This window comes from Camelus ferus, chromosome 19 (genome assembly GCF_009834535.1).
Source record: "Camelus ferus isolate YT-003-E chromosome 19, BCGSAC_Cfer_1.0, whole genome shotgun sequence".
Lineage (NCBI taxonomy): Eukaryota > Metazoa > Chordata > Mammalia > Artiodactyla > Camelidae > Camelus > Camelus ferus.
The window spans coordinates 6,699,557-6,714,570 of NC_045714.1; the positions used below are offsets into that span (position 1 = coordinate 6,699,557).

The 15,014-nt window shown below is 45.3% G+C and overlaps 1 protein-coding gene across 1 annotated transcript in view; it reads right to left on the reverse strand.

The window, feature by feature from the left end:
- The window catches only part of ATP9A (ATPase phospholipid transporting 9A (putative)), a 121,257-nt gene that overhangs the window by 26,229 nt on the left and 80,014 nt on the right, over nucleotides 1-15,014 (reverse strand). Inside the window, 1 exon segment of the mRNA XM_032461386.1 lies at nucleotides 5,566-5,727. Coding sequence (XP_032317277.1) covers nucleotides 5,566-5,727 — 162 coding nt within the window.

Sequence of the window (15,014 nt, forward strand, 5' to 3'; positions counted from 1 at the left end):
TTATTCAGACAGTGACAAGAGGATGATCGACGCCGACGACCCGACTTCATCAAGCCACGCGGGAAGGGTGTGGAGGGGGCAGTGGAACAGCGTGTAACACAACAAAAACAAAACGGCGACACAGAGACAGGCACACAAGCCCCAAAGACACCGGCTTCTCGAACCAGCCAAGCTTCTCCGAGGGAGAGTCCTCCAGCGCCAGCCCTCGCTCTGCCAGCATAAGGAGCCGCTGCCAAGACCCGCCCACGGGCTCACACGCGTTCAGGGTGGGGCGGTGACGAAGCAGGCCAGAGCAGAGCTGCACCTGTCCGCGGTCACTAAACCACGCCGGGGGATGTCTCATAACTGAGCGAAAACTGCCTTCCGTCAGGGGACTGGACGGTTATTTTCAAATCGCAGGCAGGACAGATGGACTCGTCAGGGCAGAGTTTCTCAGCCCTGGCCCAGTGAACATTTGGGGATGGAATGTTCTCCATTAGGAGGCCATCCTGGCCTCTACCCACTGGATGCCAGTGGCACCACACTTTGAGCTTCAGCAACTGAAAATGCCTTCAGACATGTCCCCTGCAGCCAAGACGGCCCCAGGATGAGAACCACTTCACGAAAGGAGAAATCTGAGATTTGTGCAAAGTGGAGAGCAAGTCTGACAGCCCCGGATGCTGGTTTCTACCCAAAAGATGACATGCCGTCTGTCTTGTTCACGCTCTCAGGTACTCACTTTGACGAGGCCAGCATGGACCAGCTGTCCACGGGGCAGTGAACGAGGGTGACCTCTGGCCCTCAGACGGTACAGAACTAAGGCCCTTAGTCTGACAACCACAAGGAATGGACTCCTGCCCACAGCACTGGTTTTACCTGGAAGTGGATTCTGCCCCGCCTGAACCTTGGATGCCTGCAGCCTGTGAGAGACCCCGAGACAGAGGGCCCAGCGAGGCTGCACTTAGACTCCCGGCCCCCGAAACTGTAAGCTATTACCTCCTGTTGTTTCAAGCCATCACGTGCAGGATAATCTATCATGTTACCACACATAATTACCACAGCACCTCGACATTACTGTGGGCGCTCCATGAGCTTTTCCACCCCCCTCTCATCACACCCAAACCCCCAGGTCCTAGAGGTAAAGAGAGTGACCTGGGAGCCAGATGGGCTGGGGCAGAATCCCAGCTCCACCTTTTCTAACTACGTAAACTTGGGGAGATTTCTTAGTCTCTCTAGATTTCAATTTCTCCTCTGTCAAATACTAACTGCGATGGAATCATGAGAATTAGATGAGTTATTTTACGCAATCATTTAGAACAGTGACTGGCACACAATAAGCACCATTTAATGCTACCTCCAGCACGTTAATATTGTTCCTATCTCTGATACTATTACTTGAGCTTCTGGTCCTATTACTAATTACTACTATTGCCAATTACTAATACCACTATTACTAACTTACTGTAATAGAATCTGCAAATCTGCTCCCTGAGGCATGAAACACTTGTATAGATAGGGTGTTTTAGTTTAAAAAAAAATCCAGAAAAGATGAGAGTCTTATTCCAAAGATGTTCATGATCTGAGGCAGAGTTTTCTCCAGCCAAGCCAAACAATGTGAAGAACCTTTAAAAATGACAAGGAAAATAGGACTGGGACCAAGTATTCTGCAATTTTTAAAGCTCCTACAGTCATTCTAATGATCAGTTGGACTTAAGAACTCCTGAACAGAGTGGTCTGTGAACACAGGTCTTCCAGACTTCCCAGAGTGGAAAGTGTGATCTCCATGAATAAGAGAGCAGGAAACAGCCTAAATGTCCATCAACAGGTGACTGGATAAAGAAGATGTGGTATATTTATACAATGGAATACTATTCAGCCATAAAAACCGACAACATAACGCCATTTGCAGCAACATGGATGCTCCTGGAGAATGTCATTCTAAGCGAAGTAACCCAGAAAGAGAAAGAAAAATACCATATGAGATTGCTCATATGTGGAATCCAAAAAACAAACAAACAAACAAACAAAAACAAAGCATAAATACAGGACAGAAATAGACTCAAAGACAGAGAATACAGACTTGTGGTTGCCAGGGGGGCGGAGGGTGGGAAGGGATAGACTGGGATTTCAAAATTGTAGAATAGATAAACAAGATTATACTATATAGCACAGGGAAATTTACACAAAACGTTATGGTAACTAACAGAGAAAAAAATGTGAGAATGAGTGTGTATATGTCCATGTATGACTGAAAAATTGTGCTGAACACTGGAATTTGACACAACATTGTAAAATGATTATAAATCAATAAAAAATGTTAAAAAAAAAAAAGACAATTAAGAGAGCAAACAGGAAAACAAGGTGTTAATTCGGATGCTTCAGACTGGCAAAATTTTAAAACTCTGACACTATCAAGTGTTCATGAGGATGAAGAAAAACAGTGGGACTAAGATTAGTATAAGCACATTAGAGGAAAAGTCGACAATATCTGGTAGAGTTACAGATGTACATATTTAACAACCCAGCAAGTCCCCACTGGGTACGGCCCACAGGAAAACACTGACATAGGTACCAGGGAGGCTGGAGCAGACAAGGCTACGTGTGGCGATGCTCTTTCTACCGGCAAAAAAAGTGGCAACAATCTAATGTCTATCGACAGGGAAGGAAGAGAGGTACACTGATACGATGCGATAACGTAAGTCAGCTTACATAAGATAAATCAAGTAGGGATGAGTGTACCAACACAACGGTTTTTTTACGTTAAACAAAAATCAGGAAGTGTGATAATGATATATACTACAGTGCCATCTATGCAAAGAATAAAAATATGGAAAACCATAATACATTTTATACCCAAATGTGTCTGACAGCAGTATTTTCAAATTCATAGGAATGATAAACTTGGGGTAAGAATGGAAAGGAGGCACATCTAGAAAGGGCAGATGGGACCTCAAGTGAATGCACAATGTTTCATTTGCTTAAAAAGTTTCTTGAACTATAATACATGCAAAAATATGGATGAATATGTAAGTAAAAAATTGAGCAAATGAACTCAAAACACAAAAGGGTATCTACCATACAATTTCCTTTATATAAAGTTCAAAAGGAGACAAACTTAGTGGTAGAAATGGGGACGATGGGGAGGAAGGATGCAGTAGCCAGAAAGGGGCACGAGGGAGCTGCAGGAGCAATTAACAGAGAAATCCTGTTCCTTGCTCTGGATGCCAGTTACATGGCTGTGCTAACTTCGTAAGCAGGTGAGCTGTACCCTTAGGAATGCTGCACTTTTCTCTGTGTATGCTGTACTTCAATAAAGGTTTCAAAAAAATATTTTAAAAATCTGAAATACTAATGGCAAAATGGGGATGCTGACTGATTACTATATTTTTTCAATAATTTTTATGATTGTATGAATGAAATCATTGAAAATATTTAACTGCAACAAAGGTGTCAAGACTATTCAATGGGGAAATGGCCTCTTCAACTAACGGTGATGAGACAACTCAGCATCTACATGCAACAGACTGAAACTGAACTCCTATCTCACACCATTTACAAAAGTAACTCAAAACGGATCAATGACCTAAAGAGATAAGACTACACAAACTCTTAAAAGAAAATATAGGGGTAGCCAGAAAGAGGAAGAAAAATACCATATATCACTTATATGTGGAATCTTAAAAAAAAAAAAAAGACAAGCTTTTACAAAACAGAAACAAATTTTCAGACAGAGAAAACAAACTTATGGTTACCAGCGGGGGAAGGGGGTGGGAAGGGATATATTGGGAGTTTGAGATTTGCAGATACTAATATATATAAAATAGGTAAACAACAAGTTCATACTGTAGAGCACAGGGAACTATATTCAATATCTTGTAGTAACTTATAGTGGGAAAATATGAAAATGAATATATGGATGTTCATGTCTGACTGAGGTATTATGCTGTACACTAGAAACTGACATGCTGTAAACTGACTATACTTCAATTTAAAAATATATATATACAAAAAAATTTTTAAGAAAATAGAGGGGTAAATTTTCATGGCCTTGGATTTAGCAACAAAGGAAAAAAACCAACTGGACTTCATCAAAATTAGTTAACTTCTGTGCATCAAAGGAACTTTATCACCAAAGTGCAAAGAAAACCCACCGAATGAGAGAAAATACTTAGGTATCGTATCTCTGATAAGGGTCTAGTACCCCAACTATATAAAAAACTCTTACAAAACAACAACAAAAGAGAATCTAATTAAAAAGTAGGCAAAGGACTTGAATAGACATCTCTCCAAGGAAGACATACAAGTGGCCAATAAGGATGTGAAAAGATGCTCCGTATCATTAGTCACTAGGGAAATGCAAGTGAAAACCACAATGAAATACCACTTCACAAAACTGGGATAGCTATAAAAAAGAAAAAGAAGAAAAAGAAAAAGAAAAAGAAAAAGAAAAAGAAAAAGAAAAAGAAAAAGAAAAAGAAAAAGAAAAAGAAAAAGGAAAAGAAAAAGAGAAAGAGAAAGAGAAAAAGAAAAAGAAAAAGAAAAAGAAAAAGAAAAAGAAAAAGAAAAAGAAGAGAAGAGAGAGAAAGAGAGAAAGAAAGGAAGAAGGAAGGAAGGAAAAATAAAAAGTGTTCGTGAGGATGTGGAGAAACTGGAAACTTCATCCATCGCTGGTGGGAATGTAAATGGTGCAGCACATTGTAGACAAATATGGAGGTCCTTCAAAGAGTTAAAAGACAGAATTTTCCAGCATTTGGGAGTAGACCCAGCAATTCCACTCCTAAGTATCTACCCAAAAGAAGTGAAAACAGTTACTCAAATCCCTGTACACAAATGTTCACGGCAACACTATTCACAATAGCCAAAAGGTGGAAACAACCCAGTGTCCCCTGATGGGTGAATGGATAATCAACATGTAATATTATTCAGTTATAAAAAGCAACAGAGTACAGATATATGCCGCAGCATGGATAATCTCTAAAACATCATGCCGAGTGAAAGAAGCCAGACACAAAAAGTCACATATTATGTGATTCCATTTACACGAAATACCCAGAACAGGTAAATCCTAGAGAGAAAGCAGATTGGCAGTTTCCAGGGACTGGAAGAAGGTGGTGTGGGGAGTGACTGCTTAATGGCTACAAGGCTTCCTTTCGGGGAGATGGAGATATTTCAAAACTCGACAGAAGTGGTGGTTGCACAACACTGTGAATGGACAAATGTACTAAATGAAAAGCACACTTAAATGATTCATTTATGTCACCTGAATTTCACCTCAATAGCAAACACCACACTCAATTAAACAAGAGTATACGATGAGAAATGTACCAAGAAATGCCCAGTCTACATTCGTTAGACCCTTCACCCTGGAACTGGGTTAACCGAAAGCTGATCAGCTCTCCGAGGTCTGTCCAGTTGAGGAACTAAGTTTCTTTCTGTGGCGGGAACTACATCCGCCAGTTAGTCATGCATCTCCATAGAGAGTCAGCGAGCGGTAAGAAAGGATGTCGAGCCACAGGGACAGACACAGCAGACTCTGGCATTTTTTTTTTTAAGACAGTTTAAAGTCATAAACCAAAGACGACTCACCCTCACGATGATGCCCATGCGTTTGCTTTCATAAGTGAAAGGGAAGATCTGCAAGATGGTGAAGTTCAGGATCTGGTCGCCAGGGGTCCTCAGCTGCATGGAAGACTGGTCACGGCCCACCAGCGTTAAGCCCACGCTCTCGGTCCACTGCACCAGGGCCACCTAAACGTGACAAGGGTCGAAGGTCAGACATGTGGCCAAGGGGCCCGGTTTACGGGTCAAGCCAACGGACACACAGGAGAACAGGGGAGCAGAGACAGGTGAAATGTGTGCAGTGCCTGCGTCCCTGGGGCAGGCTATGCTGGCCCAGGGACAGCCCAGCACCTGTGTCTCTCCGCGCTCACAGCTGCCTTCTCTTCCAGGCCCAAAAGCAGGCCACTGGCCAGAGCCGTGGCAGAGAGAACCTCACAAGACCAAGAGCGACCAGCGCAGCCACAGATCATGTCTGGAAGAGCCTGCGCCAAGCAAACCACAAACATCAGGAAAGAAAGAGCACGACGTTGGGCACAGGTGACTCACTCTCGGGCTCCCCTTTAAGCCTCGCAAATACTCAGCCAGGAGGGACTCTACAGTGGTTCTCCACCGGGCGGTGCTGGCCCCCAGGGGGCACACGGCAATGTCTGGGGACATTTCTGATTGTCACAACTGGGGAAGGGGTGGACATCTGCTACCAGCATCTTGTGGGTGGAGGCCAGGGATTCTGCTAAACATCCTTACCACACACAGGACCGCCCCCACCACAAATGGCAGGACTGCCGAGGGTGAGAACCCCAGTCTGCACAGTGAGGAAACGGGGGCTTGGGAAAGTTTATTAAGTTGCCGGAGGTGACATTTCAAGGCACCTCAATCAGACCAGGTGGGAACCTCAATCCACCAGATGGCATGCAGCCCCGCCCTCCACAATGCTCTGCACTTCCTGGAAGCATGGTTCTGTCACCAGCTGGAACCTTCTCGCTGCCTGAGCAAGGCTTGCTTCGCTTCCGGTCAAAGGCTGGAGGGAGGGGAGGGGAGCGGTGGTGAGATATGCAAATTCTAAGACCAGGGACACAGGGGCCAGACTGGTTAGGCCAGTGAGCAGGACAGGGCTGGGTGGGGACTGCGGCAGAAGGAGCCTGAGCCCCCTGTGAAGGAGGCTGCCCCTCAGGAATGTGGGCCCAGGGTGGCCAGGGCTTCTAGCTTCTCAAGAAAAACCAGAAATCTGACCTTGTCCCTGAGATCTCTAACTTTAAAATGTAAGCTGTAAGTCCACACGTGTTAAAAGGTCATGAAGAAAAGTTTACGTATACATAAAAAACCGTGGGTCTATGCATTAAAGTGCTTACAGAGTGACACACGTGCAGAGGGATTACTTCTAGCTTCTACTCTACCCTCTGCTCTACTACTGAAATATTTTAGCATGTACATGCATTCCTTTTATTTTTAATTTTGATTAAGTAAATAAATGTCCCAACACAAGATGTTACTAATGCTAACTAACTGCTAAGCTAACTCAGATGTTAACCTGAGTATATATACCCCCAAACCTTGACTAAATTTACACCCTCTCTCACATACCAGTTTAGTAACCAAGAAAAAAGACTCTCTTCTTAGGATGCTGTCAGACACGACTGCTGATGAAAAGAATTTTCCATCCGTGCTTTTAAGCAGCTGTTACTTCACCCCTTAAAAACCTATTTAATTGTTCTGAAAAGATGTGAAAAGTCTGTGATATTGGGCTTCAAGGAGACCTACTAATTCCCCCGAAGCCCGTTCTTAACTTCCATCAAGGAAATCTGGAATCTGAGACTAGGAAGTGGCTCCTGGGGCGGTGGGGGCACAGCCCGGCCCCCCAACGCCAGGACCTCACAGGACTGTGCTAGAGGAAAAGTCGATCTGTAAATCTGAAATGATCAACAGTGACAAACGCTTGTGGGGAAGGATGAATCACAACTGTAGGTAAATATCTTATAACCGTGCTTTCTTCCACCGCCAAGCCCTCGCTGGAGTTAAGGAACCGACCGTCACCTACCTGCTCTCCACCCCCCACCCCTTGGGTCCAAGGTCCTAATCAAAACCTCATCGGTCTCCTTGGGGGCTGATTCCAACAGGATATGAGCCCTGCAGGGGGCCTTTCTTTCTCACCTTCCACTCTCTCATTCTGACTTTAACATAAGTCAGCCTTAATTGAAAGCTGGTTTCTAACAGGACACATAAAATCCCCTGCGTCCTACTGAGAAGAGACCGGTCTAGAACTGGGGTGCTCACCAACCCTCCCCAACTGCAGCAGGAACAAACATGCCAGGGGTCATGTGGGATGACTGCTTTCCCTCCCTAAACAAGATGATGTAAACGAGGCTACTTCTCCTAGTGGGCCTGAGCTTCAGGTCAAGAGTCACTCCGCGTTGTCAAGTCATAAAGGATCTCAGGGTCCTGAGTCTCACTGTCCTTAACAGCCAGCGTTGGGGCCTCAGGGGCCTCAGGGGCCTCAGGTCAGAATATCCTGAGGTCACAACAGTGGCAGAAAGAAATCTTGTAAGGAAAATGAGTGAACAAATAAATTAGAGGCAAACTCAAGCCAGTGCTATAAACCAAGAAAGGGGCAGGGGGCACCTGGGCTCTGTGAGGTGGCTGTGTGTTCTGGTTTGGGTCAGGAAATAAAAAAAAAAAAGAAAAGAAAAACAGAGCCTGCTATTTCCCTCTGCCCCAAAATGCCTATCTGAAGAATTCTTGCCAGAACTGTCCATGAAAGGGCTTTTTCATCATTTTGTTGGTCAGCAATGAGCCAACTGTGACAAGCTGTAATAATTTTCCCTTTATACCTGCGGATGTGTGCTTGGGAATTAGGCCAGATGGGCTAAGGAGCCTTGAATTCTTGTCAAAGGCAGGATACGTACTAATCATAAGATGCATGAATCCAACATCTGATTAAAGGGGTTCTTTGGTGGCATTCAATAAGATAAACACCCAGGCTTACAGAGTGGCCAGTCTGCCCGGATCCAGCCTTTCAAGATTATAAATGCATCCACAGACCTAAGGTACCCTTTACTTAAGAAACAGATTCCCAAATGCTGCACGTGGTGGCTGCAGGTTCGCATGCCAACAGAAGCAGGGCAGGGAGCAGCCCCGGCAGGGCCGGCCGCCTGGGGCCAGGGGTAAACTGAGGCGGCAGCCGCCCAGCTCGGATTGCTGCTGCCGGGTAAAAACTGGCCTCAGTCTTTCCGGATCAGATCTTTCTCAGCAGAAGCTGATTTTTATAGAACGCTAAGGGATTCTTAAATATTGCTGATTTTTTTAAAAACACAACATGGAGCAAACAAACAGCCTGCTGTGTTTAAGAATCAGTGGACAAGATGGTGGAATTAAAAAAAAACCACTCCCTGATCCAAATTTCCTTGATCCTGTACTTAAGATGTAGCCTCCTATCGCCTAACTCTGATGAAAATAAATATCCATAAAAAGGTAGCCGTTCAGAAACGACTATTTACTTAAGCCCATGCTGGGCCAACATTGACGTTAAACAGGGCAGAATTCTCACACACGTGGCCGTGGGTGAGCTAACACCAAGGAAGGCTCATATGACAATTGTCCACCGTGTCCCCAAAGCCTCACGGTCCTGCCTCACACAGGACCCCTCTCTTCTGAACCACCAAAATCCTATTTCAAGATTCCACCCCAGTGGTTAATAAATAACACTGACAGAGGATTTTCCCCTGAAGTTCCTGACCTCTGCTCTGTGACCTCACCCTCGGGGCCAAGGACCTGGCAACGTGCCTGCGAAGCCCACCAGCCTCCTGAATCTCTCCGAGTCCACGCTCGGCGCTCCATGTGCGCACGTCTGAATGCCGGCATTGTCTGAGGCCTGGGGCTGGGGTGCAGGTACCAGGATGCCTTCCGGGAACCCACACAAATGCGGTCGTGGAGGGAAAAAAAAACCTCAAGGCTGCAAACGGACAGTGAGATAGCTGGCCCCCTTCAAGGCCATGTGCCTACCTTTCCCCAGTGGTTTTTACCCTCACTCCTTGCAACACGGTTAGAAAATGCAAAATGAGACAACTGGGACCTTCACGTAAGTGCTGGGAGATGTGCAGAGAGACTGAATACGTATCTCCATCATGACATTAATTATGACGGCCGAAAGTGGGGGATGACCTAAATGTGACGCTTGGGAGATAGAAAAACAATCTGTGGTCTATCTGAGCAGCAGAATATAGCGTGGCCACTGAGAATCTCCTTATAGTTGGTACTGGAAAGGGATAACACGCAAGTGAAGAAATCAAGGTCGCTGGACATGTAATGCACGTCTATAGAAGAGAAACAGCAAGGAAAACATCAAGATTACTTTTGCGGCTTTTTCCCCTAACTTTTTACTTTTTCTATAACATGCTTATGTTACTCTTATAATTAGAGAGAAAAAAAACAAAAATAAAATCAGTTTCTAGATTCACTGTCCCTTCACTATACACCCCTTCTCTGACACCACCCGTGTCTGCGTGACCCCCAGCACCCTGCCATCCCCGTGGATGCAGATGCTCCATCCAGAGGCTCTGCTTTCAGGAGAGACCCAGGCGCTCTTTGCCCACCTCTCATGGCCACTGGCAAAGGAGGCATTTCAAGGATACTGTGGACTCGAGGAGAAACACTCCCTTTGTGGGTTTCCTGTCTAAGGGCGGGACCCTGAAGAGATGGATGGAGAAGGCAAGACACCCAGAAGGTAGGCGTGTGGGGTCTGGCAGAAGACGGCTATTCTCACCAAGCTCGGAGGCTTCTCGAGATGAGAAAAAAGGGAAGGGACACACACAAAAAAGTGGCACTGAGCCTGGGAGAACACAGACTCAACGCTGGCTCACAGCAGGCGTCTCAAGGGGTAGGATTAGGTAAAAATAATCAGGCACTCTGGAACCTCACCCAGCATCCACCCTGAGCATCCTGTAGCACTCTGAAGCCATCATCCCACGGGGAGGGATGCGGTGCTGCAGGGTTATGAGCCCCACCGCTGAACATGCGCTGTCTTGTTTTAATCTCACCAGCCACATGAACTTGGGAATATTCCTCAGCCAAACTACACCTCATCAGGCAAAATGGGCACAATCACAGTAATTCTGGGTGGCAAGGGCTGCCCGTCGCAGGGAGCCTGGCACGGAGCAGATGATCAACAGGTGAGCCTTTCTTACCACTGTCAGCATCCCTGCTCCCTCTCTTCTTCCTTTTTCTTATTACTGAAGTACAGTCAGTTTACAACGTTGTGTCCATTTCTAGTGGAGCTCCCTCTCTTCTTTAAGGGCCGGGAGCCCAGTGGTGTTAGTCCCTCCATACCTGCAAGGAGGCGCAGTGCAGCCTAAAAGCACACAGCGAATCAAGGCAGACCTTGGCAACCTCACTGCAGGGTGAGGAAGGGGCAACGTGACGCCCCCCATCTTTCACGAAAATTAGTGGAAAAAAGGGTCTTGAAAGGCAGGCTTTCATTTATGCCATCACGAGATGACAGAACACACAGCAGCCCAACATGTTAGTAAAACTGGGTGTTCTGCTACCGTCCCCATGCAGTGATGTTCCACACACTGACATGCTTTAGAAAGATGAGTTACAAAGGACAAAGCACAAAACTGTACCTATAATTTACAATTGTGCTCTTCAACTTTTAAAATAGGTTAATAATTAGAGGGTGAGGAAAATTCTAATACATGCAAAGAATTTTTCTCCACAAAGATATTCCACTGTTGCTAACTGTGGGCGGCTCAGAGGAAGAGGTCTGGGAGAGGAGGCCCCGAGAGAGACTGTGAGAACATGGGTCTCAGAGAAGGATGAAAACACATTTCTCTGTGCCCTGAGCATGGGGTGGCCACGTAGAATAGTGTACATGTTACCTGGAACTGGTAACTCATGGCTCTGAAATTACTGAGCCGTTCAGGGTACAGCCACACACATCAAGAAACTTTCATTCACACACACACACCACACACACACACACAGAGCATCGTGCACACATCACGTGCACACGTGTTCACACCCATACGCGTGTACATGCATACATGTGTGCACACACACAAACACATACACACAAACCCTACAGGAATATGAAAACCACGTGCCTTTCTCAAGGATGTCACTTAACCCATCTTACCTTCCTTGTACAACAGTCTGATTCTGAAACATACAATTAGTTGTCTCTCTATACAGATGCCTACATTCAGAAAAAGTCTGGGAAAATCTACACCAAAACATAAACAGTGGTTACCACTACATGGTGAGAATTGCAGGCTATGTTTATCAACTTCTTTCTGAATCTACAATTTTTTCTGTCATGAGGACATTAGGACTTATCATTCTAAAAGCCTAAAAAATGGTTTTACTATGAAAGAATGTATGCAAAAGACAAATAAATGAGTCCCAGGGTTGGGTCTACCTCCTCATAGGTGAGCACTTCCTTGACACTCAAGCCAAGAAACAAATACAGTAAAAGTTGTGTCACCGTGACCACCCCCCCTTCACCAAGCCCCACCCCTGACACTGCCAGACCTCCTGGAAATGATGGGACACTGTCAGGGCTGAAACCTGCTTGCTCCAGCCTCTTAGGGGCACCTCTCTCCAGCCAGATTTCATCTGTCTCCCTTCCCCGGGAGTTACTGTACGGTGGCGTGGCGGGGAGGGCCCAGTGCCCCCCAGGCTGTAACCGATAGCTGAATAAAGACACTTCAAGCCTTCCCGAGCGGAATGCGCACAGGAAACAAATTTAGGAAATCCTGCTTTCTGTTACAGGAAACGAACCCTACGCCAACTGGTAGAAATTACTCCGGCAGCTCCGACGTAAAACGAATCCTGGCTCCTGTATGCACTCTATGCACTGACCTTGCCCACAGCAGCAATGTTTTCTTGATATAGAATTTCAAAGGTAGGACTCTAGACCCAGCCACGTCTACGTGAAATCCTACAGGGATCTGGAAACAGTACGGCTTTCTCACAGATTCTGCTGTATCTAGATTTAGCCTACTTTTCTGCCACATGGTGTATTAATATAAACATTTATATTTTGAGGCCCACATCTTTTGCAATAGCTTAAAAGGCTGGTGAGTAAAATGTTAACAGTGGCTTCACCTTCAGTTAGTAGGATTATGGTTTACTTTTTTTTCTTATCTGTATTTTCATATATTCTATCATAAACATGAAATAACTGTAGTTAGAAAATAGTAAAGTTGTGAGGGAAAAGGATACCAAGAAGGTAACATTGACTGCTATTAGGACACCAAAGACCACAAGAAAATAACTGTATCATAAAAAAGGAAAAGAAACATTACTCAGAATCTTAGAAAAACAAAACAAATCCTAATATGAGTGCAATTAATGGACAGAAGAGATAAAGGACTACTCTCTTCAAGAAAAAGGAGGTCAGAAGCATAAAGCATTCCACGGAAGATTCACCCGCATGGAAAAACCTTTGCACAGCCCTAAAACAAATATATCAAAGTTCAGTGGGAACCAGGGGTGTGGCACGGGGATTAAAGACCGTCACAGGGAGGGAGGGTGTAGCTCAAGTGGCAGAGCACATGCCTAGCAGGCATGAAGTCCTGGGTTCAATCCCTGGTGCCTCCTCTAAAATAAAAAAAAACAAACAACCTAATTACCTTCCCCCTCCCACCAAAATAAAAAGTCAAAAAAAAAAAAAAAAAAAGACAAGTCACAAACGCAGGTCAATGGCCAACAGGCGTCCTGGAAGCCCACAGGCACAAGTGCTGATCAGGTCACCAACATCTAGAACTTGCTCGAATTCAAATTCTATCAAATACCAGAAGCTATTGGTCCCCAGTCCGAAACTACCAAAGTCTGGTCCTTTATCACATCTCCCATTCAGCGGTGTCATCCTCCCTCTCCCACATGGAGAAGCAAGATCCAGCAGACCAACCCTGGAGAAGAAACGGTGACAAGCGGGACAAGCTTCTGGTTCCAGGGCACAAGTCCCAGCAGATCGGCGCGCTCATCCATGCTTCTCCTCCTCCCCTTCCTTCTCTCTGCACAATTCTCATCTCACAATTTGGCCAAGCGTTACAACATGTTTCACCCCTACAAAGCCTGGTTCAAATATCAACAGTCACGGATGAACGGGGCTTCACAGCCTGGGCTGTCCCACAAACACAGAGCAGGCAGCGAGAGGACGGCTCCACAGGGACACGTTCCATTGCCTCCAGGAAAGAAGAAGGGACTGGGCAGGGCAAGACGCTGTCCAAGTGTTCTTCCATTTCTGAACTTCTTAAAAGGTTTCTCTTGTGCCAGGCCCCCAACCACACTAACTGGCTCACCAATATTCCCAGGTGCGTCCAGATCTTCAAAACACTTCATGTACCAGAGAAGCCCCTCCCTTCCTCTCAAAATGAATGAAAAAAAAAAAGAAAAGAAAAAGAAAATTGTAATCCTTGTAACATTGGTGGAAGAGTAAAATAGTAAAAAAAATTCTGGGAAGCATGCTGGTGCTTTACATTTTGAGCCTTAAACATGCTCATTCAGTCTGACCCACAGGATTCACTGACCAGCGACTGAGGCCCTCACAGCACCGAGTGGGTCCCATGTCACAGACAGAAAGCGAGGATAAGGAACCTGGCCACGCGGGGAGCTGGGGACCCAAGATTCATGTGCTCAGGTGTCTCACTCCCACTGCCCCCTAGGTCTGGTTTAATGTAGACTCCAGCGCCTGGCCCTCAGAACTCAAAGGCACTCAAAACTACCTATGAAATTACTGAACTCAAACACACCACTCCTAGACATATCAGGTATAACGATGTTCACTGCAAATGTTTATAAATACTGTTGCTCAGAATTAGAAGTAACCAAAATTCCAATAATATGAAAACAATTAAAGATATTACGGTCCACATATCAGCCATGAATCTGGAAAACTGTTTTTTAATAACATTCAAGAAAATTGAGAAACAGGCATGATAAAATATTAAGTAAAAAAGGAAGCTACAAAACCATGCCTATATTAAAATTCTCATTTTCTAAGGAAAAAATAACATGAAAACATTGTGAAAAGCCTATATATCCAATTAAGTAAAATGACTATTTAGTGGCTTCTGAAAAATGGTTTAGTAAAAGGTTTATTAGTAAACAAGTAAAAGAGTTTGGGCCCTGACATCAAACTCCCTGGGTTAAAACCCTGGCCCTGTCATTCAGGGGGCTGGTGTTACCAGAGGACTCAGCCCCGGAAGATGCAGGGATTTGCTGGGAAGACACCTGTGAGACGCCACCCTGGCCAAGAAACCAAAAGCCAGCACCTCCAAGAGCGGAATACGCCAACATCATGCATCTCCTGGTAACATGCACTGAGACGGGCAGGGGCCAAGAATGCACAACCTGGGTAACATCGTAAGAAAAAATGCCAGACAGATGCCGACTGAGGGACGTCCAACAGAGCAGATGGCCTGCATTCCTCAACAGAGCCCGGGCCGTGATGGTCAAGGGAAACTGGGGTTAAAAGAGGC